At 48.9% G+C, this 23,106-nt stretch overlaps 2 protein-coding genes across 2 annotated transcripts; both read left to right on the top strand.

The window, feature by feature from the left end:
• Positions 1–5,931: 5,931 nt before the first annotated feature.
• Positions 5,932–12,791, top strand: LOC126046730 (keratin, type II cytoskeletal 4-like). The gene is made up of 9 exons (XM_049819519.1): positions 5,932–6,483; positions 7,699–7,913; positions 9,093–9,153; positions 9,476–9,571; positions 10,399–10,563; positions 11,002–11,127; positions 11,566–11,786; positions 12,249–12,277; positions 12,397–12,791. Exons 1-9 carry the CDS (start codon positions 5,932–5,934, stop codon positions 12,789–12,791), a joined length of 1,860 nt encoding a protein of 619 aa, XP_049675476.1.
• Positions 12,792–17,167: 4,376 nt separating this feature from the next.
• Positions 17,168–22,216, top strand: LOC126046718 (keratin, type II cytoskeletal cochleal-like). The gene is given in 10 exon segments (XM_049819484.1): positions 17,168–17,191; positions 17,194–18,009; positions 18,830–19,050; positions 19,533–19,593; positions 20,110–20,205; positions 20,328–20,492; positions 20,628–20,753; positions 21,082–21,302; positions 21,417–21,451; positions 21,693–22,216. Coding segments are annotated over 10 exon segments (2,289 nt in total).
• Positions 22,217–23,106: the final 890 nt, after the last annotated feature.

Below are 23,106 nucleotides of genomic sequence, written 5' to 3'. Positions count from 1 at the left end.
CATAGTCATCTTGCACGCTGGAGGACATAGCTGCGGCAGGGAAGCGTTTAACTTTGGGAGGAGGGATTACCAGTCCAGAGGTATAATCATTACTGTTGCTTGCCTTTATCTCCCTGAATGTGTGGTTTGCTAGCAATTCAGAGAGTTAATCTCTGGAAACGGAGGTTACAACCCTGTAGGCTTGCTGAGCTGGGGAGATGAAGACTGTGCTGCCCGGTGTTTCAGCTGGCTGCTCTCCAGGGCAGATAGCACTGGGGCTTTAGGTGACTTTGGAGAAGGTGTTTCTGAGTATCAGGGCTGTGATGAATTGAAGTTGGTTGCAAATTCCTCTAGGACAAATTCTGCTCTTTATCTCTAGTATAAGCCAGTGGAGACAACCATAATACAGAGCTTATGCACCAAGCTGCCACCTCTGGAGTGACACATGGCGAGTTTTTTGCCTGTTGGTGGCAAAATGAATCACAAAAGTGACTCCAACCATTCATTAGAGATAATAGGTATGTCCTCTAGGAGCTATACCTTCTAGAGGTATAATCTCCTTAATCTGAGTGTCCATCTGGAAAGCTTAATGAATAGGTGCTCATAAACACAGCATTGTTATTTCTCCTGGTTCATATTTGTCCTTCTATTTTGCTGAGGTTGGTAGCTGTGTACAGATACCACCTCTGCTTTTGGATCATTCCCCCATGGCCCTGCAAAGCGTGACTCCTTGGCTCTAGGTTCTCCTGCACTAGTGACTTTAGAAAACAATCTTTTGCTTGATGGTACCAAGCTCTCTCATTGACTATTAATGGAGCCCATGCCTCTAGCTTCAAACTGGTAACTAGTTTTTAGGTAGCTGAATTCACCTAAGAGGACTCCCATGCTAGAGTTGGTTTTATTCTTTTATGTTATCTTACCTGCCAAGTCATTTTTAGGAGTCCAGTAATAGAGTTTGCTCTCTACTGAACATGTCTCCTTGTCCCTCTCTGCAGAGTGATACTTGTTAATTCAACAGGGCACACAGAGATCATATTGCTGATAGAAGTTCTCTGTTCTCTGCTCTGCTAGCCAATAAACTGCACGCAATGTTTGCCCATTGTCTCTACTTCACTTTTTTTAAAGAAACCTCTTTATAAGTTTGCAAAATTAACTCTATTACATTAACCACACATACTGAACAGCTACTTTCTATGGTCATTATTATATATACTCGTGCACACACAGACATAGATTTACAGACCTATTGATGGGAACTAGTTGAAATTCAGTGGCTGAATTTCCCTCCTCCCACACTCTCCCCTTTCACTCAGCTGCTGGAGGGCATCTCTGGAGTCCCTGGTTGGCTTAGTGCATGAAGGAACATGCTTTCTGGTTAAAAAAGTCTGTATCATGGAAGAGAAGAGACGACTGTCCCGTGAAACAGTTCGGCAGTATTGCCAACCTCAAAAGCTGATGTGGTTCTCATGGCTGCTTTTTACAAGGGTTGCCCACCTTTCCCCTGAAAAACACTTTCAGTCCAAACCTTGTGCCCTTGGCATGCGGTTGCTCTCCCTCTGCAGCGGCAATTCCCAATGCTTAGTCCTGGCTGTTGTGCTTTCATCATGACACTTCCATACCAATTCCACCCCATTACTCACAGCCCTAATAGCCCATCGGCCCCGAGTGTTAGCACAAAGTTGGTCAGATGATGCAAAAGTGCCTTACAAATTCCTATGCAAAAGAGGAACGTTACAAAGGAAGGTGGCGGACACCCATGGTGTTTGGTATGAAACCTATTTGTCTCTTGCAAAATAAGACAGTAAATAAGAACTGTGAAGGAGAGCTTCTTGGCTTAGGTCACCTGGTAACACCATCAGAGTTTTTAAACGCAGATTTAAAAAAATCCAAACAGGCTGCCTTGTGCTGCTGCTGGCATGCTGCCTACTGCAGTCAAACATCCAGAAGTCACAGAAGCTCTGTCTGAAAGGTGCATGCAGCTCTGCATCCAACGCCCAGCTTTTTCATTACACGAATAAAGAACTGCCCAGAATATGACAAAGTTGCCCTGAATGAAGCACCTGGATTTGCTGTCAGGGCACCAAGCGTGGCCAGTGCATCACTGCACACACAGGCAGGGCAGACATCCAGCTCTGGCTAGTAGGTAGCTCTCCATGTTCCTTGCATGAGACGTTGCCTTTGGGAGCAATACTCTCTTCTGCTTAGCTTACTGCCATAATATCCCAACATCTTCTCATCAATACTGGTGACGTGACCAACATTGGTCACCCACAGCACATTTTTGTCCACCAGAAAGACTGCAGAAGGAAGGTAAAGGTTTTGGCAAGGTCTTATCTGGCCGCACTGCAAATGCAGATGGTGCATATGGGCAGTGACCACTGATGCTCCGGGAACGGCCTGGAAGGAACCTCAGGAATTACCTTGTCCATCTTTTTGCCCCAAAGCAGCATAAATGGCCAGGGACAAGCCAGGCTGAGGGTGAAGAGCTACTGTGGACCAAGATTACTGGGAGGAAAGCAAGGTGCCCAGTGGCGATGGAAGGAACCCAGACCATCATCTCTACCCTGGTCCCCACAAATCCACCATCTGCTTTGATGTGGGAGCAGAATCAAGCTGCAGTTAAGAGACTGGGAACAGCCACCTTTGGAGGGCTGGACCCGTGAAACCAGAGGGAGATGTCCCAGGGGCCTCATTAGCCATTTTAATGGTGACTGCACGGTCCCTTTCGCAAGGAGCCACAAAAACTGCCCAGCCTGCAGGGAGGGAGAGCATCAGCATGGCCAAGCCCTGCCAACCCCATTTTCTCAGGAGAGGGTCTTAAAAAATGGTTTTCTCACTGGGAGAAGGCAGACTTGGATGGCTGGGTTGTTACAGCTGGAATCGTAACAGGAGGCTGGAAAAACCCCTAGGCTCTCCCTATCTGCACACATGGCTTAACAGGTCCCAATTTAGTAAGGTGCTTAAGCAGAATTAATTTATTCTAATGCATCTGGGTACATGTAAATCTCAAAGGCATAAGTCTCATGGAAGCCACCACCATTCTAGGCATATTTAGGGCCAAGGACCTCAGGGCTTTCCCCAGTAAATCTGGGTATAAGCTGCTGCTTTCAAGCTTTGCTGAACCCCGTCAGCCTGAAATTTCATCTCTTCCTTGTGAAGAGGAACGTTAGTCCCTTTCTACAGCTTTTCAAACACTATCTGACCTGCAATCAGCCAGGACAAAGCATGGAGCCATGAAGGTCTCTACGAAGAAGGTCTCTATGAAAAAGGCATTTGCGTCTGGCTTGAGCCAGTGCTGTGCATGTGTGAGTCCGACGAAATAAAAGCCACGGCGATCCTTCTTTTCAGAAGACCAAATCACACCAGAGTGCTTTCTCCTTTGAAGCTGATGTAACCAGTGCTCACGGCTTCCACCATGTGACTGCGAACCAGCTTTGTGAAAGCTCAGCAGATGGAAACCACAAGCGCTGCCCTGAACCATCTCGCTCTGATGTGCAAGGCTGGGCACCTGGAAGAAGCCAGGTTCTTAGGGCCGTGAGGAGGAGCCAAAGGTTGAAGCGCAGGTTTATTGCTTTCAATCCACGGGGAAACAGCCTGGCGGCACGTCGTACGTAAGAAGGGATCTCAGGGTTCGCAGCCGGTGGAGCAACGTGGATGGTTGTAACGTGAGCGGCATTTTCCCTGCCTTCTAACAAGACTGGGGGTTTGGAGGGTGTAGAGCCCTCAAATGGTGTATGTGTCACCCATGTGGCACAAGGCACTCTACGGTGGGTGGCCGAGCCAAGATAGGGAGGACAGCAGGGACCCGATCCGCACCAGATCCAGATTTCTCACAGCTGGAAAAAACCGGCAAGTTGCTACCCTCAAGGATAAAGGGCTGAGTCTTTCTTGCCACAAAAAGGAGCTGGAGCCTCTCTCTGTGCTCCTGCTGGATAGCAGAGCTCGGAGCAGTGGCTGCTCCTGGTCACTATCCCCCATCCCTCGTCTCTGCCCCACCACAGCTGCACCAAGCCAGTGTGCAGGGTCGAAAGTAGGACTGCAGCCACTTGTGCTGGTAATCTGACAGCCTGGCTTCTCCCTGTTTTTCAGCTTGCCCACGGTTATGCCCACCTAAAAGAGCTCATGAAGGTCCTGTTGTACAGACCTACCTAAAGGCTAAGTGATGCTTTAGCTCATCCATGAATGCCCTGATCCCAGGGAGTGCCCCAGGTTTGGCTTCAGACCACACACCCAGCCGTCCTCTACAATGCTTGCACCAACACTTCAGCACAAAATAAAATAAATTTCCAAAGTATTTCCCCATTTCACTTACTAGCAAGAGGTCTCAGTGCTTGGATTACCTAGGGCAGAGTGACATGAAGGATGCAGTGCCCAAAAGCTCATCTGTTTTCTCCAACTATCTCAATCTCACAAATAAAAGTACATCTCATTGCAAGACGCGCACCCTAACATACTCAGACCAATGCAGCTACAATGGAACTACTGCATGATTATAATTGCATATAGTATTTTATAGTTCATTTCAACTCATTATGAGACCTATAAAAAAAAAAAAAAAAAGGAAGATCTTTACCTGGAGAGACTCCACAAGTATTCTAAATAATCCTAATTCCTTTGCATTATTTTTAATTCAAGACAACCTATTTCAAGTTTACAATAGCACTGACTAGGAATCCTCCCAGAACCAGTTAATTTTCCCCCGGCAAAGATGCAAAGACTTCTTAGGGCAAGCTATGCAATCACTTGTGATTCTGTGATTAGACCCCTTTGTTAAGGCAAAAAAGGAACTTTATTTGTTTCCAAGGAAATTCAAAAATCTTTTTAAGAATTTTAATTAAGATGGTATGGTACCTTCTCATTAACAGATATTACTAGAATAATTTAACGTCAAATAGGTGTGTCACAGGAATACGAGGAAAAAAGTTCACTCTGGCTAACATTTCTCAACCTGTCTGTAACACTTTGCTTCACTTCTTTGTTGCATCTCCAGCTATCGTTTGCGTGAATTTGCCGTGTGTGCCGGTCACATCACACCCAGATACTAAACACGATCCTCACCTTCCCTAGGCACACAATTCAGCAACAAATCGCTGTCTGCAGCAACGCATTTCCCAGAAATGCCTTATCTTCAGTTCTGTATATTCTAAGGGGCCCAGCTGGACCAGTGCCTCGACTTCATGTGCATGAACCCCCAATTTGCCAAAGCATCCATCCCATGACTGAATTCGTCCTTGGCACCACCTCGTGTAGTTCATGCTCCATTGATACGGAAACCACCAACCCCAACCTGCTCCGCTTACCAGCACGCGAGCCGGCGAACACGGCTACGACCAAATTGCCTACGAGGGCTCTAGCTGTACCCATGAAAGGAAGAAATGAATGCTTACGAGAATGCTCCCGACAACGTTGGTGCTGTGCTTTGACAGATACGCCTTCCTTCTCCCCTATCGCCACCGGTCATTGCTCAAGAGCCAGCCCTGAGTTGGCGAGAGACCCTGGAAGAGGCGGCATCGCCACGACATTTTGCAGGAGGTCCTGAAACATAATTAAACGCTGTGGTGAAACCGAACCGTAAACAAGCCATGAATAAAAACCCCTTGAATTATTTTGCTAAACTATAATTACACAATAAGGAAGCAGATTAATTAAGTAAAATATAAGTCCTGAAACTGAAGCTTGCAAGCAAAGCAGTTTATTTTAATTTCCACATTATTTCGTATGAGATAGAAGTGTTTGCTGTGGGTTTAAAATGTTGGAAGCCATTCCTTGCTGCCAGGCAGACCAAACCCAGTGGATAAATTAAATTTTTGCATCTCAGGCACCTCCTGAAAGGTATATAAGAGGAAGGGCTCTGCCTCAGAGAAGCTAAAGGAGCTCTCCTTTTACTCCCTGCTCCTCTCTTGCTCTTCTGCTTTGCCGTTACCGCTTCACCTCCCGTCTCCCCCAGCCACCATGAGTCGACAGTGCTACACCTCCAGCTCTCTCCTGGGAAGACGGGGCTTTTCCTCCGCGTCCGCCGTCTGCGGCCTCGGCAGGGGCAACAGCAGCTCAGCCTCCGTCTGCCAGCCGGTGGGACGGAGATGTGGAATTGGTGGCTTCAGCAGCCGGAGCGTCTGCGACCTGGGGAGAGGGCAAAGGATTTCCTTCGGCGGGAGCTGCCGCAGCGGGGTCTACGGCGGCGCCGGCGTCGGACGTTGCGGCGTGGCTTACGGCGGAGGCCGCTTTGGCGTGGGCACGGTCGTAGGGTTTGGTAACTGCGGAAGCTACGGGGGCCTGGGCAGCTACAGAGGTCTCGGGGACGGCGTGGCTATCGGAGGCTACGGCGGCGGCATTGGCATCGGCCTTGGCGGAGGTAGATCCGAAGGGATCCGGGGCGTCAGCATCCACCCGGAGCTCCTCAAGCCCCTCTGCGTGGGGGTCGACCCCGAGGAGTGCCAAGTGCGGACCCATGAGAAAGAGCAAATCAAGAACCTCAACAACCAGTTCGCCTGCTTCATTGACAAGGTGAGACCCCGGTTCCCTCCGCACAGGCTGCTCGCCTCGTGTCTCTAGGTTCTGATGGATGGATTGTCTCTAGAGAGGCAATGTCGGTAGCTATTTCTCCCGGCACCCTGATATTGTAAATGTTTCTGATAGACCATGGTGGTCCTGACCTGGAGACTGTTTGGATTTCAGCCTTGCACCAAGGCAACTGCACCAGTATTTCACCTTTCGATGGTCACCAGTCTGCTAAATAGTTAAATCAGGAGTGGCTCCAGGGCTACAGTAAATCAAAACCTGTGAGAGAAGGGATGGAGACACAGAAACGTAAGAAGGCGAAATAGGAAGTTTCATTACGAAGGTATAATCTGACATTGCTATCGCATCTCTATAAACTCCAAAGGACTTTGGCATTTTTAATATAGTTTGTGTGCTTCATCAAGGAGGTGTAGAAAGATAGATGTCTAGCTAAAATGAGATGAACGATTTTAACTTCTCTGTCCCTCCACGCTGTGAATGAAACGATTTGGTGATTTCCTAAACAGATGTAATTTATCATTGTCTTCTTAGATAAGCCTAAGGGTTTTCATTACTGTTTAGAGATGTGTTATAGGAAATGATTTTTCAAATGGCAGAGAAACCTTTGCTCTGTCTGATCTTGATTTTCCTCGTGAGTTGTTGTGCAGCTGGAAAAACCAAACCCACGTAAAAGGAGCAACTCCGCTTCCTCCCATTTGAAAAATGACTTATTCATGATGCATAAAGGTTCTCACGTACTAGAGAGCTCTTTAATCTAGAAGTGAAAGGCATGATAAATATCCGTGGTTAGAGTTTAAATCAGATACATTCAAATGAGATCCTGGATGGAGCTTTTAGTGCTCCAGAAGACTCATTATTGTCCTCAGCCCATCAGGGGAGGCAGTGGATCCTCCATCAGCCAGTTGTCGCAGGGGAAGAGGTGGTGTTTGGCTGAATGGAGCTTTGGTCAAACAGATGATTGGCCTCAACACAGAGCAAACACACCAGCGTTGTTCAGCCTGTGGTAGGAGTCCTGGGTGGGACCAGGTTTAGCTCAGAGAAGATGCTGGTCTCACTCAGGCTGCTGAGAAATCAGCACTTAACCATTTGCATTTCTGATTTTATTTTTACTTTTTTTCCTTTCGGAAGTGGAGAAGCCCGAAGCGCCCTTGCCTGGGACAAGAGGGGATTGTATGACTCTCACATCTCTTGCTTCCCCAGGTCCGGCTGCTGGAGCAGCAGAACAAGGTGCTGACCACCAAGTGGGAGCTGCTGCAGCAGTATGTCCTCCCAGCTTCCAGGAGAAACCTGGAGCCCGTTTTCGAGAACTTCATCTGCAACCTGAGGAAGCAGCTGGAGTGCGTGCTGGGGGAGCGAGAGAGGCTGGAAAATGAGGAGCGGTGCCTCAGGGACCTGGTTCAAGAGTACAAGTGCAAGTAAGTACTATGCAGAGAGAAGCTGCAGACGGCAGTATTTGCTGGCCTGAGCGGTGTTTCTGAGTGTGAAGCCAACGCACTGGCACCAGATAGGTCCAAAAACTGGGGTACAGGGAGGGGAGCAGAGCAGGGCACACCAGTGCTGGGCTGGTTTCCTGTACTGGAGTCCCACTGCTGCACCTCAGATGCTGGTGATAGACTGGGAGAGCTCTTCAACCACACTTCAACAGTGTTTCCTTAGGGAGAGGGACAGGGAACCACTTTCCCTCTCCCTAATGCTCCTGCACACTGTCGTGGTTTGCCATATCAAATCTCCCACATCATCTGTGCCTGTGGCTCCCCCACGTCTCATGTCCCCGGTGCCATCTGTTCCCACAAAACCCTCAGCCTATTTGTCTCCAGCCCACGCTTTATCCACATCGTCTCCACTGGGGTTTGTTCTGTCTTCCCAGAGGGAAAGTGGGAATTGGCTTTTTAATCTAAGCTGCAGATATTCCTTAACGTGCTCCCCATGTCTTCTGCTAAGCCACAACCAGGACGCTTTGTGGCTGGTGGTACACAGCACAGGATAAAAGAATAATCCTTTCTCCAGAGATTATACAGTCAAGCATCTCAGACGTTGGTTTTTTTTTTTTTTTTCTCACTGAGCCGCCACCAAGGAGGTCAGACTCAGAATCATAGAATCATATTGTGAAAGTTCTAGGTCCCAATTACTTGGTCATTATGCACTGGCTTTTCTTCCTATTGCACCTGTGAGTGTCAAAGGTTGCTCAAGCTCCTGACCTCCCTTGGGGCATTTTGGCCACAGTCTCCTCATATACACTCAGCGCAGAGTCCTGGATGCTTCAGAAAAACATCACACAAAGCAGCAGGGCTAGGAGAAGCAGTCCCAGCCTTCAGCCGAGTTACAGGGTTTTGCATTTCTAGTGGTTTGGCCTGATTTACTGCCGTCTCACTCCAGCCACCGATACTGCTGGCGTGGACTATTTAAAACTGCTGAACAAAGCCCATTGGGGAGGAAAGAAATAGCAACAAAGCAAAAATCAAAAAGGAGGTACAAAGTGAATAGGGAGAGGCTCTGGTTTTAATCACATTTCCCATTTTCTGCACTGGACACTTGGGTGGTGGGGATGGGACCCCCGGGGCTCAGCATCCCACCCCTTTCCTTTCCTCCTGCAGATATGAAGATGAGATCAACAAGCGCACGGCTGCGGAGAATGAGTTTGTGGTCCTCAAGAAGGTGAGTCGCGCTAGGGACAACGTCGGCAAGACCAGCTGAGAGTGGCAGACGCGTGGGCAAAACCTGGGCATGGGGCCAGGGAGAGAAGTGGGGAGTCCTGGCACCACCACACTACCTGAGTCCTCATCAGGTAGCCCCAAAATACAGGCAACTCAATGAATTTGGAGACCCCCTATCAGGTTGTAAGCATGTACAATGCAAACCTGGATAGTCTTAAGGGCTGGAGATAGTGAGGTTTCCTGCAAATCTAACAGAAAACACGGGCTTTGCCACAGTCCTTGTTTCTTCACCTCTTTCCACCCAATATGTGGTGTCTCTCCAGGATGTGGACTGTCTTTACCTGACCAAGGAGGAGCTGGAGGTGAGAGTGGGCCTCCTGCGGCAGCAGCTGGAGTTCCTGAAGTGCATCTACGCCGAGGTAAGAGCTCCCGGCTCCTGCTCTGCTGCCCCTGGGACGATACATCATCTGCTGCCACCCTGAGCTCTTACACCAAAACTAAATGCAGGGAAAGGTGTCTTTTCTGAAAATTCTGAAAGTGCATCCCAAAAATCTATATCTCTTTATATGTATTTGATAACAACGCTATTCCACACACTTCAGGAAGGCAAAGGGAGTCCTTGGTTATCTCCTGTATTGTTGTCTGCAAAGGGAGGAATCTTTTGCATGAAAATGCCCCTCAAATTCTAACCCAAACCGTCCCTGGGAACCACTGAGACATCTTACTCTTCAAAACCCAAAGATTTTTAGCGCTTCACTTTTTAAGCTACATGAGTCAAAATATTTTGATGAAAGCTAATGTTTTTGTCTAAAATGTAGCAAGTTTTTAACAAAACACACAGGGGACACTTTATATTTGCACCTTTTCTAGCCATACACCTCCCAGCAGTCTGTAGGCAATGGGGCCCAAAGCACTCACCCCTGAGGGATTCACAGCCCAGAAAACTGCTGACGCAGCCAGAAATGCTGAGTTGCAGCGAAGCAACTTGCTCCACCAGGATTCCCCACCCTTCCTTAGGGAATTGCATGCAGCAATCCCATGTTGTGCCACCAAAACAGGTCCCAGCTGCCAGCTCTTGCTGGAAACCAGTCACCCACCTGGAGAACCCCATGCTCTAGTTGGGTGTTAATGGGAGAACCTCCCCCAACCCTCCACCTTCTCATCAGGCCCCTCTTTGCCAGGGGTACTGGCATGCCTGGCTTGGGCTGGTTGAGGGAAGGGGACTGACATGCGATGGATCTTGCAGGAGAGAGCTCAGCTGGATTGTCAGCTGTGTGACACCTCTGTCATTGTGCAAATGGACAACAGCCGGGACCTGGACATGGAGGGCATCATCAAAAGTGTTGAGTGCTGCTACGAGGAGATTGCCCAGAAGAGCAAGGCTGAAGTGGAAGCTTTCTACCAAACCAGGGTGAGTACTCACACCACCAGCACTGATGGCAAGGAAATCCCTTGGCCAACAAAACTCTGAGGACCATTTCTGTCCTCCGTGACGCAACTTAAACCCACTCCGCAGAGTGCATGCACTGTAGTTTGCCAAAGAAAGTCATGCCAAAAACCCCATCCCAACCTTAAAACTGTGGTTTAAGACTTTTCTGTAAAAACAGACCACAGCAGATCACAGTGTTGCTTCAGAGAGGTCTCCTCTGTGCACACCCATCAGCAACACCATCCTCTTCCCAAGGGGCAAATGCTTAGGACCTACCTGGGACTGTTGCCTTGGCTGGGCTGAGGTCACGTCTGGGTGCTTCCCCTGGAGCACCGACGTCAGTGTGGCTCCAGAGAGTCACCACCTTCCCTGGAAGGGGCGATTCAGGTGCATTAACGTCATCCTCTTTCTGCGCAATAGCTGGAGGAGCTCCACAGCAGCAGGGGCAAGTTCTGCGATGACCTGAGGAACAACCAGAGTGAGATAGCCGAGCTGAACCGGATGATCCAGAAGCTGCAGTGCGAGTCGGATAACGTGAAGAAACAGGTAGGACAAAGAGTTGAATGTTGCATGGGCAGTGGGGCGTTCAACTTCTCCAGCAAAAGGTTTCATCCTCACCAGCTCCCACCCTGTTGGGCTGCAAAGAACCGCCCCCCCCCCCCACCGCCCCAGCTTATGCCTATATTTGTAGCTTCCCATCTGCTGTTGATACACAAAGAAGCAGATTTATTTCTCACTTAGCAAATAAGCAGAAGCCAGTTGGTCTGGCTATAACAGAAACGGTGTTTGCTATATGCTTCCTATCAGGGCGCAGCCAACAGGTGCCCTCCCCTTCATCCCAAACAGCTTAGCCATCACGTGTCTAGCCTAAATCTAGGCTGTCTGCCATTTCCTAGCTGAGAAACAAGGGGGTACATGAGCAACCCTGTGGAGATGCCTCTTAATATCACCACTGTCAACCCTCTTGCCCGTTAATGTCCACAGATTGCAGCTCTGCAAACGGCCATCTGTGATGCTGAGCAGCGGGGCGACTGTGCCCTCAAAGATGCCCGGCAGAAGCTGATCGACCTCCAGACTGCACTGCAGCAAGCCAAGGACAAGATGGCATGTTTGCTGAGAGACTACCAGGAGCTGCTGAACGTCAAGCTGGCCCTGGACATTGAGATTGCCACTTACAGAACGCTGCTGGAAGGAGAAGAGAGCAGGTAGGCGCATCCCTGGCTGCACCTTGTAATGAAAGCTGGTGAAACCCCACGGGAGGGGAGGGAGAGGCGATAAGAAATCTGGGTGGTTGTAGCTCCCCATGGGTGCAGAGGGGAGCATCACCCTTTTTTCTCCCCGTCGGTACAGAGGGGAGCATTGCCCTTGTTTCCTCCTCATCCTCCCAGGGCAACTGGATTGCAGCACACCAAGCATGCTGCTGTCAGATCCCTCGCTTGCGGTACAAAAAGCGGATGGGATATTAAGATGTCTGTGGGATTTGGGGATCCAACCCTGCAGTGCTTTAGTGGGCAATTTGGATCAGCACCTCACACCTGGGTGCACAGAAATGCTGCAGTACCTGCAGGGTTTCTAAGGAGGCAATGGCTGTGCAGCACATCTCTTTGCTTGTGCATTTGAGGAATATTTCCCTAAATACATCTTTGAGACATTTATTTTCTCAACAGGATATGTACCGGCAACCCTGTGAGCGTAGGTAAGCTAATGAAGTGTTCCTTCCCTTAATTTCGTTACAAGTCCTTTAAGCTTATAAGTTTCCTTATAAGCTGGGTTTTAGCTGCTCTGGGAGTGACTGAGCCTGTTTTTCTCCCACAGCTGTGGTCAGCGGCGGTGGCACGGTTGGGGAGTGCCGATCCCTATCTGGAATCGGAGGGAAATGCGCCGTCAAGACAGGAGGGGCCGGTGCGGGGTTAGGGGTGGTCTCCTCCTTCGGCGTCGGCGGCGCCGGCTTTAGCACCCGGAGCGTAGATTGCCTCCCCAGGGTCGGGGGTGGATTTGGGGCGAGGAGCGCGGTCAGCTGCGTGGGGCGAGAAGTCATCTCGGGTGCGGAGGCGGTGCAGTGCACCACCGGCGTGGGCAACCTGGGGAACGTGATGTGCGCCGGCGTGGAGCAGTGCAGCCCGGCGGCCGTCATCATTCCCGGGGCAGGGGTCTGCGGCACCGGGAACAGGTACAGCACAGCTGTGCGCGTGGTCAGAACAACCCGGTAGAGACCGGAGGGTAACAACACAACATATTTTAAAATAGTCAGCATTTCTGCAATAAAACAGTATTCCCCTTCCTTCTGACAGCTATAGGGATCACACAACCATGCGCTGCCCATGCCCACGCAATTAGGCTAGTCGCTCTGCCAAGAACTCTTTGCATGACCAAAACCCACCTTCTCTTGCATGTCCTTCGTGGGGGAAACTTACCCCCACGGTCTCAGCCAGGTGAAAGTTTCATTTCAGAGAGTCCATACCTGTCTTCACGCATCATCTTGGCTCTTAAATCAGTCTTTTCTGCTTGACCCCTTTTCAGCAGGGATTTTCTTTCCCTAGTGCAGCTATTGCAAAGGGATGAAAGATTTGGTCATCCCAACTTCAGAAAGAGAAGCCACATTTTAATTGTCCGAGATGGAGCTGCAGCTATTATTTAACTTCTTTAATGACACCAGAAAATCCAATTTTTCCTGTTTGTGAGAGGGTTGGTAATGCTTATGTAAATTGGTCCAAGTTGCTACACCAGGTTTGGTAGAGCAGATTTTAATTACACACCGATGAGCACCTTATATTTCTGTAGTTAAATGCATGCGTTGTTTTTCCTGTGTGTGTACTAGATAGACGGATTTAAAGCTTTTAATGTGTAAGTGAACAGAGTTGATTATCCTTCGCTTACTCCAAACTTTCAGCTACCTTCAATAAACTACATGCATAATTCACACTTTGCTTCACGGGTTTTATTTCCCTCCCTGATAATACAAAAGCATAGGTATTTTCTCAAACATGACTCTCCAAATGGGTGGGGTTGGTAGCTTGCAAGAAGCGGAGTTTTAACAAAGTTTTTTTGAGACTTTGTCTGCTCTCCTTCCTGATGCGCTTTTGCATACCTTTATTCCAGCCGGAGATTAGTGTGGCCACAAGGAAGTCTGGAAATGCAGTGTAAACCAGGATATTTAACTGCTCGTGGGATGTGCAGCTCACTTGGGATCTCTCACACTGTCTGGGATCTCTGGAGGCAGAACAAAAAAGCAGCCAGGCCCTTGTTTATAGAAATCAGTCAGAACCAGCTCAGGTAGTAACAAAAAGAAAATAATCCCACACCCCACCCCTGAAACCCTCTCACAAGAGTAGGCTAATTTTAAAAGAAAGCAAGAGAAAAGCGTACCTTCCCAAAACTCAGCATCAGGGCCCTTCTTCCTCAAACGCCCCAGCCTTCCTTCAAACACACGACCTCACACGAAGAGCCGAGTCTGTAGGATGGACGTCCCCCTCCAATGTCCCTTGCAGGGAGGGGAAAACCCTCTCCCATCATTTTGGGACACTGGGATTTAGGTGAGATCAGGTTGCCCCCTCCCTTTTCTCTGCCAGGGTCCCCTGTTTCCGAGGGATGGGGACCCGCTGAAAGGGCTCTAGAACACGGCTGGGGAGGGCTTGCCGTGGTGGCGCTCATCACAGCTGGATGCACAGCTGGATGCTGGGAAAACCAGCCAGCTCTGCCAGCTTCTTCCCTCCCACAGCTCGCCTGGCTGCAGCCAAAACCCCCTGAGACAACTTTGCTCTGAATTGCCCTTTGGAGAAATCTGTCTCTCCTCACCCAGTCTGGAAGCGGCACGGAGAGCGGGCAGGTTAATTTACCCCATGAAAGCTACACCGAGGACCGGGTGACATAATTTATTCCCCAACATCCCACTCTACTTCCTAAACTTCACTGCCGACTCAACGGCTTGTCCAACCCAACCTCTCCATGGCGGGTGGGTGAGTTCAACCATCCTGCCAGGCTCGGTCTGTCCATGCCGACACGGTGGTGACGAACCCACCGCTGGCCGAGCATCTCCCTCTGCTTCTCTCCCAGCACAGAGGCCGCACCAAGTACGGTGGATTCGGGCTCCCCACATCTGCAGTGCTTTACTGATGGAAAGCAAGATGGTTTATTGGATGTGATCAGCAGGTAGCAGATCATTAATTATTTTTTAATAAATGACATGCCTTAGCGACGCTGTCTGGGTTGGGAGTGGTGGTGAAAGCCAAATGGATCAGCCCTTGCTGAGAAGGCAAAACTCATCCACCTAAAGAGAATGTTTTTTGAAATGGTTATCTTCACCTTTTCTGTCTCAATGCATACGACTCGGACTTCATCTCATTTATATGTAAATAACAAGCAGAAACACCTGAACGAGAAGCTTCCAGTGCCCCAACAGCTCATAATTTATGTTGATCACCCCCCCCCCCCTGCAAAACAATAACTGCACACCAAAAACCAGACGGCTCCCCAGGGTACCAAAGCAGCCCAGCAGCTCTTGCATTTCTGGGAGAATAACTTTAATCATCCCTGCCCTTCTCAGCCTCCGAGTATTGCAAAATCCATGTTTTCTGCTGCCTGCCTGAAGACGTTCATGTAGAGCAGGCTATTTTGGAGCATGATTTTGGGGGCTTTTTGGAGGCCAAATCCTGCTCAGTGTCGCTCTAGACATGGCCCTTGGTAGATCCACAGAGCCTAGTAGAGTCGATCCAAACTGACAGATGCAAAAAGCCACATCTGCCTCTGAGTATGTAGCCCACCAACCTCAGCTCCTCCACACAGTAAACCAGCCCAGTAAAGAATTGGTGCATTTTTCACCCAACCTTTGCATCACTCGCATACCTTGTGGACAGTGGGCTGAAGGAAGAAGAGTGTGGGAGCCTAAAATGACAATTCCCTCTTTCTTGTTGGCAGCCCCACCTTTAATCCCATTACCTTCATTCAGCTTTAATATCTGATCCGAACCCGTTTGTCAGCTTCAGGACAATCTGCCTTTACTGGGGTCAAGAAAGCATGAAGACAATCTCATTTTCCCATCGCACCCAGGCTTTGAATTTTATGCAAATAATCAAGGCAATAGATGTTCATGAATTTCAAGTGACATCCCAGGCAGATTCAGATCAACATTTTCCAAAGAGAAGCAAGACGACCTGTACCAACCAGGAATTTCGCACTGCAATGGGAAATTCTATTTGAGTGACCCAACTCTCCCAGTCTGAGCCTGCCTGGCAGCATTTCTCCAAGGATAATCAGATATTTGGTCTTCTGTATTCAGTAGAACACGAAGCACCTGCTTAATTTTTCTTCCAGAGATGCCAGTGGGATTTTAGCTCATACTTAATGGTTTTGTAGCACTGGGGCACATGAATGTATTTTGAAGGGCATGTAGAGTCCTGTCCTGCAAATACGTTTAAGCTCCAGTCATGTGCACAGCACAGGCAATGCCACCAGGACAGCAACACGCTGAAAACAAACTGAGCTCTTAAATACGAGGACTAAAATACTCTAAACATTGCAGTTGCACAAATTCTGAGATGCCAGAAAATGTCACCACACCCTATTGAATTTGCTTTTTCCCAAGGACTCCAGGAAGTAAAATAAGGAGAATTTGAGGGAGTATTTTTCATGCTGGTTAAATCTTTGCTTTTGGCAACATTTTGAATGGAGAAGTTAAAAAGTCTTTAAAAGAAATCACAGATGCAAAGAGCTAGAAACTCAAGACTGATTACATCTTAATGTTAATATGCAAATAGTACCATTCCAAAAAACTGGGCAAAGTGTTTTTCAGCAAATCTGCCTCTTTCATTGAAATGCTTTTTAGAGCAAGATGAAAATGCATCGACCACATCATCAGTCGGCTGGAGACATTGGAACAGCACCCTCTGGGTGGGATGGAGTTGTCCTCTGGAGATGCCAATATCTCTAGAAAGGAAGCCTAGGAAATCTGCCATAGACTAAACACCTCATACTAAATGGCCAAAATTTGAGGTGACATTTAAACATAGTGTCTCAGAGGAAAATCATGGATCAGGACCTCTTTGCACTAGTCAGCTCAAAAAGACGGTCTCTGCCTAACAAGCATGAACAGGCAGACTGGATAAATTAGAGCCCTGAAAGAGAAGTCAGGTTTCATGAACATCATGCCTGCACTCTGCCTTCAGGTGGAGGAGCCCTGTGAAATATTTTTCTTCAGATTTAGGTGGTTTACTCTCACTGCCTTTCACTCAAATTAATTCAGAGGGCTGTCCACTAAGCTCTATACTGATCTACTGCATCTTATAAGTACCGTTAAGTGTATCCAGGTAGCTAGTTCTCTTTTTTCCCACCCTTTTAAATTTCTTTTCTTTTGCTTTGCAGCTAGGAAATAAAATAATACATCTCTCTGCAAGCATACAGAGGCTTTGGACTAAGGCTGAGCTCTCCCTGCCAAAAATCAGGGAGTTAGATAACTCTTCTAGCTGAGCAGATTTGCACCAGCTCCAATAGGTGTGTTGGAGTGCAATCAGTGTTTAACAAGTTTCAATAAGACAGCTGGCTGCCTGGAACGTCAAAACCATGAAGGCACTAAATTGATCACTGGACTTCCATGCAACCAAGCCCAGATCCCCAGAGGGATAAAAAGGGCATCCCGCACTCCCTGCCATCAGAGAGCTGCACTCTCTCAGTTTGCTGTTTCTCCCCAGCGCCGGGCTGTTATCTCCTGCTGCAATGAACCGGCAAACTTACAGCATGAGAGCGGGAGGTGGAGGCAGATCTTACAGCGCTGCCTCAGCTATTATTCCAAGTGGCAACAGGGCTGGCTTTAGTTCGATGTCTGTGGCACGATCTGGAGGAGGTGGAGGTGGTTTTGGAAGGCTCATCGGAGGAGGTGGCGGCAGTGGTGGCGGTTTTGGCAGCAGAAGCCTCTACAACCTTGGTGGTAGCAAGAGGATATCCTTCGGTGTTGGAAGCAGCTTCCGAGCTGCTTTTGGGAGCGGAGCTGGTGGTGGCTCTGGCCTGGGAGGCAGCGGTGGTGGCGGCTGTGGACTTGGTGGTGGTGGTGGAGCTGGTGGCTGTCTTGGACTTGGTCTTGGTGGTGGAGGTGGTGGATATGGCTTTGGTGGAGGTGCTGGTGGACTTGGCTTTGGTGGTGGACAGGGAGGTGGTGGAGGGTTTGGCTTTGGTGGTGGACAGGGAGGTGGTGGAGGGTTTGGCTTTGGTGGAGTAGGGGGGCTGGGAGGATTCAGTGGAGGGCTGGGTGGTGGCAGGAGCCCAGCGGGATTTGGTGGTGGCCCAGCTGGAGTCGGTACAATCCAAGAAGTGACTGTCAACCAGAGCCTCCTGGCACCGCTGAACCTGGAGATAGATCCAAACATCCATCAGGTGCGAAAAGATGAGAAGGAGCAAATCAAGACCCTCAACAACAAGTTTGCTTCTTTCATTGACAAGGTGAGACTTTATCAAGTGCTGTGGAATCATGAGAGGGAGCAAGACAGTCTTGTAGCTACAGAAATACGACTTCATAGATCTACAGCCTATTGCATATTTCCTATCTGCATGTCTTCATTAAAGTAATCAAAAAAGAACATTCTTCTAAACACTTACAAGGCAGAAAATTAGACTAGAAACTAGTAATAAGAGGATTAGATCCAGGTTTTGTGCCTGAGAAATAAGATATATTAGTTTAAATGGAGTAAGCCTGTTTCAGGTCCGGATCTAGCTGCTTAAGCCAGCTCTCTCTGTGGGGAATCACAGCAGACATGTTAGTCCTTAGTGCTGTATTGCCTGCAAGCTAAAGTCCTCTGTATATTGACTCAACTTAAGCCCTTCCTTGGCTTTTACTTGGGTAAGTATGTAGTATACATGAGCAAAAGGAAAGATAATTAAGTACTTGTCTTTTAACCTGTAGTACTCAGATCTTAGCTTTAATGAAGGAAGATAAATATCTCTTACAAAGAAAGAAAAACCAATGGATGTTAAAGAAAGCAAGTGATGAAAGAGCTGAACCCACATTTTCTAATGATTGCTCATTGGCTTGCTAAATTAAATTGACTCTAAAGAGAACTGTCCACTGAGGGCAGATTTGCTTAACTACTGGGTGAGCTAACATAGCCCTAGATAATCTGGAGGATATTCAATGCTGGATTTAATACTCTTGGGTTGGGATTTCCCTGGTTTGTGCTATGCTTCAGTCCCAGTTACTGATTACTGGCCATCAGCATGCTCCCAGGTATCTTCTGCTAAGCTTCTTTTGCTTCCCAATGCTCAGGTTCGCTTCCTGGAGCAGCAGAACAAGGTTCTTGAGACCAAATGGACCCTCCTGCAGGACCAGGGTCAAAAAAACAACTCAGGCAAAAACAACCTGGACCCACTCTTTGAGGCTTACATCAACAACTTGAAACGGCAGCTGGCCAACCTGCTCAATGAGAGGGGACGCATGGACGGGGAGCTGAAGAACATGCAAGACCTCGTTGAGGATTTCAAGAACAAGTGAGTGCCTGTTGGCAGCACATTCAGGTTCCCTGGGGTGAAGCAGGATGCAAACAGTTCAGCTTAGCATTAGGAAGTAGGATTAATCTCACTTAAATTTAGCTTTCTGAAAGTCAAACATCTAGCCTGTGAGGTATCTCTCCCTGCAGAACTCCTGTCTTCCTTGACAGCAGCAGAAAGGTGGTCCATTGACATTTTTCCAGTTGGAAAATGCAGATTCAGCCAGGACACAACAACTTGTGATGATGCTTGCAAAGGAAAATCATCTAAACCAGCTTTACCCTCCTTGTTCCATCTGCATTATGTCAAAATGACATTTAAACCCTTTGAGAAATGAGATTCTCACAAATTTGAGCTAGGCAGTTTCCAGGAGATTGTTTTGGAAATGCCACAGCCAGCCCAGATAACCTTGCAGTCCTACCTGTACAACTTTTCTACCTACCGAGGTATGATCCGGCATGTCTTTCTCTTTATCCCTACAGATATGAAGAGGAAATCAACCGACGCACAGCAGCAGAGAATGAATTTGTGGTGCTGAAGAAGGTGGGTGAGACAGGAGGTGTTATGGATGCTGAGCTAACCCTAACCATTGCACAGGCTGGGAATGTCCTATAGGATGGGAGATCTCACGGAGCTGCATCCTCATCTTTTAAAAGCTGCCATTTGGATTGTGGGTTTGGGAGAAAGGAATGGAGAGGCTTGGAGGATGGAAGTAAATTCTTGTCCCGCTCCTGTCCCACAACAGACACACATGCTTGCCTGGGAAAAACAGACCATGTAGAAACAAAGATGGTCAGTAGTGCCAGGAACCCCGGGTACCAAGGCCAAATGGCCTGCACCCCCTCCTTACCCACTAAGTTACACACAGCACTTCTTTTGGCCAAGAGATGTCCTTTTGGTGCTCTTCCAGGGGGATGTGCCCAGCACAGCTGCTCCAGTCAGGCAGCACCACTGCAGCTGGGAAAGGGGCAGCCTCATCTCCAGGCTTGGCCAGCCCTTGGCTGAGCTAAAGAAGAGGTCCCAGGAGCTGCAGATGTCCCCATGGTTGCTCTTTTCCAGGACGTGGATGCTGCTTACATGAATAAGGTGGAGCTGGAGGCCAAGGTGGATGCTCTGACTGACGAACTCAGTTTCCTCCGAGCCCTCTATGATGCGGTACAGACACCCCCCTCCCCTGATTTCTGCCCTGTTGTCACCCCCTGGACAGTGACGGCCATCCTTCACAGCATTTGAAAAGGTAAGTGCAGCTGGCCGAGATCCTGTATGCTTCCTCGCAGGAGCTGGCTCAGCTCAGTGCACAAGTGTCCGACACCGCTGTCATTCTGTCAATGGACAACAACCGGGACCTGGACCTCAGCAGCATCATAGCTGAAGTCAAAGCTCAGTATGAAGACATTGCTAACAAGAGCCGGGCCGAGGCAGAGGCTTGGTACCAAACCAAGGTGAACAGACCTATAGATGCCATGGACACATTTCTGGGGAATTTTTCCTGTATGCTGTCCCTATATGAGGCTGTTTGAGCCACATCTTGTCCACCTGGACATCTCAGACTGTTTACTCTTCCTTCTGAACCTCAGTTCGAGGAGCTTCAGGCCACGGCTGGGAAGCATGGGGATGACCTGCGCAACACAAAGGGGGAAATCTCTGAGCTCAACCGGCTGATCCAGAGGATCCGGTCAGAGATAGAGAACATGAGGAACCAGGTAGGAATGGCAAAAGGAGCCCATGGAGCCCTGTTCTGTAGTCCCTTAGCACTGCAGTTCTGCTTTGCTGACTGGGGACGTTAGCACAGAGTACGATGTGCCTCATTAAATGTGTTGAATTGCCTCCTGAAATGGTACCATGCTGTAACACGTATTAAATTAATTCTTGCCAGGCTGGCATTTCAACTCCAGCAACATTAGCTATGGATGAACGACCTCGGTCATAACTTTTTTCATTAACACCCCAGCCAGAATGATTTTCTTCCTTGGGTGACTCTTACCCAAAAAGAAAAGCAGCATTTAGGAGTCCCAATCCCTCCTCTTGCAGTGTGCCACCCTGCAGACAGCCATCGGAGACTCCGAGGAGCGTGGGGAGCTGGCCCTCAAAGATGCCAAGGCAAAGATGATTGACCTGGAAGATGCCCTGCAGAAAGCCAAAGCTGACATGGCCCGGCAGCTCCGCGAGTACCAGGAGCTCATGAACGTCAAGCTGGCCCTGGACATCGAGATCGCGACCTACAGGAAGCTGCTGGAGGGAGAGGAGAGCAGGTGGGAGCAAAATCCCTGCAGGAATAATAGCGACTATTGCTTTGTCCAGCAATTGGTCCCCCTGCCTGCCTCCTTCATTGTGCTCTAAACATCCCTTTGTCTGGTCTCCAACAGGCTGAGCGGAGAGGGACTGAACCCCATCAGCTACTGTAAGTATCACAGTGTTTGTCTTGCTTTGCGCCCAGTGGGAGCAGAGGCTGTGAGCAACCTTGGGAAAAATGAGGTTTTGCCCAATAGAAGATGTTCAGAGCCCTCCACCAGCATTAGTGGCTTGCACAGAGAACAGAAGTTGGGTTCGAGTCCTGTGGGTCGAGGTCCTGATGATGGTTCTTTCTGGAACTGGGTGACTGCCAAGCAGATGTCCAACCTTCTGGTTACTTTTTCTTGCAGCTGTCATCAGCTCCAGCTCTGGCATGGCTGGTGGAGCTGGGTTAGGAGGAGGATTTGGTGGACTGAGCCTAAGCGGAGGAGGCGGCGGAAGCAGTTTCAGTCTTGGAGGAGGTGGTGGAAGCGGTTTTGGTCTTGGAGGAGGTGGTGGAAGCGGTTTCAGTCTTGGAGGAGGTGGTGGAAGTGGTTTTGGTCTTGGAGGAGGCGGCGGAAGCGGTTTTGGTCTTGGAGGTGGCGGCGGCGGCGGCGGCAGCGGAGGCTACAGCTTTGGAAGCGGAGGAGGACTTGGACTGGGGGGTGGTGGTGGTGGTCTCGGAGCTGGATTTGGAGGAGGCAGTGGTCTCGGCATTGCAAGTGGCCTTGGCTACGGAGGTGGTGGCAGCAGCAGTCTGAGCACTGGCGGAGGGAATTTCAGCTCTGGAAGTGCAAAGGGCACCAACCCAGGTGTGAAAATCGTCTCTAAAACCTCCTCCAGCAAAAAGAGCATAAAAAGCCAAAGCCTGAAGAATGCTACACAGCCCGAGTAAAACCAACACCAGACCTTCCCCAAAACCACTGCTCCCACATTGCTCCTGCATTATTCCTGTATCCTTCCTGCACACCACCATTCCCTCCACCCACCTCTGTCCCAGCTCTTCGCACCGTCTTTCTTAAGCATTTGGATCACAGTTCAACAAAAGCAGCGGAGCACGTGTTAACCAGCTCTCTCAAAGTACCTGAAACAGGATTAAAAGGAAAACATGGGCCTAAGTGAATTTCTGAATGGGAAATTATTTTTTGTTGTTGTTGTTTTATGCTTTTAATGAGGCTGAGCAGCTTGTTTGTAATTGTGGCTAGCTGACAGTTATCAGCTGAGACAGATCAAATAGCAGTGAAGATGAAATAACTTGGGTTTTTAGCTCAGTTCTGGCCCACAGAAGCCCAGGGATGGGCTGGGAACTTGGCTTCAGCTCAGCCTGCTTTGCCTTCACTGCTGGGATGAACCAAACTCACTCCTTCAAGTTAAGCAACTCATCTTTATCAGAGATGTGGGTTATTTTTCTGCTATGTAGAAATACCCCAGGAGGTTGCTGAAAGATCCCAGGCAGTGGTTTCCAAGCGTGGGGCCCCTCCTAAAATATCCCTTATTATGGGACCACAGAGCCCGTTAGGAGTAATTTCTGAGTCACTCGAGTATGATGGAAAATCCCTCTTTTCCCCATTCACAGCCAAGCTTCGAAAAACATGTTTCTTCCAGATGTGCTGAGCATTGCAGCTATGTGAATTCACGAGCCTGGCCAGTGGTTCAGAGCATAATATTAGGAAAGCAATCTGAGATACCTCCATCTGAAAAGTACCACCCACAGCGATGCGGATTCAACTTGCAACAAGCTTATCGAAAAGGAAGCCCAAACTACTCTCCCATTCCTGTCCTTTC

This window comes from Accipiter gentilis, chromosome 16 (assembly GCF_929443795.1).
Source record: "Accipiter gentilis chromosome 16, bAccGen1.1, whole genome shotgun sequence".
NCBI lineage: Eukaryota > Metazoa > Chordata > Aves > Accipitriformes > Accipitridae > Astur > Astur gentilis.
The sequence above is the reverse complement of the archived record's forward strand: the minus strand, read 5'-3'. Positions and strand labels throughout refer to the sequence as shown.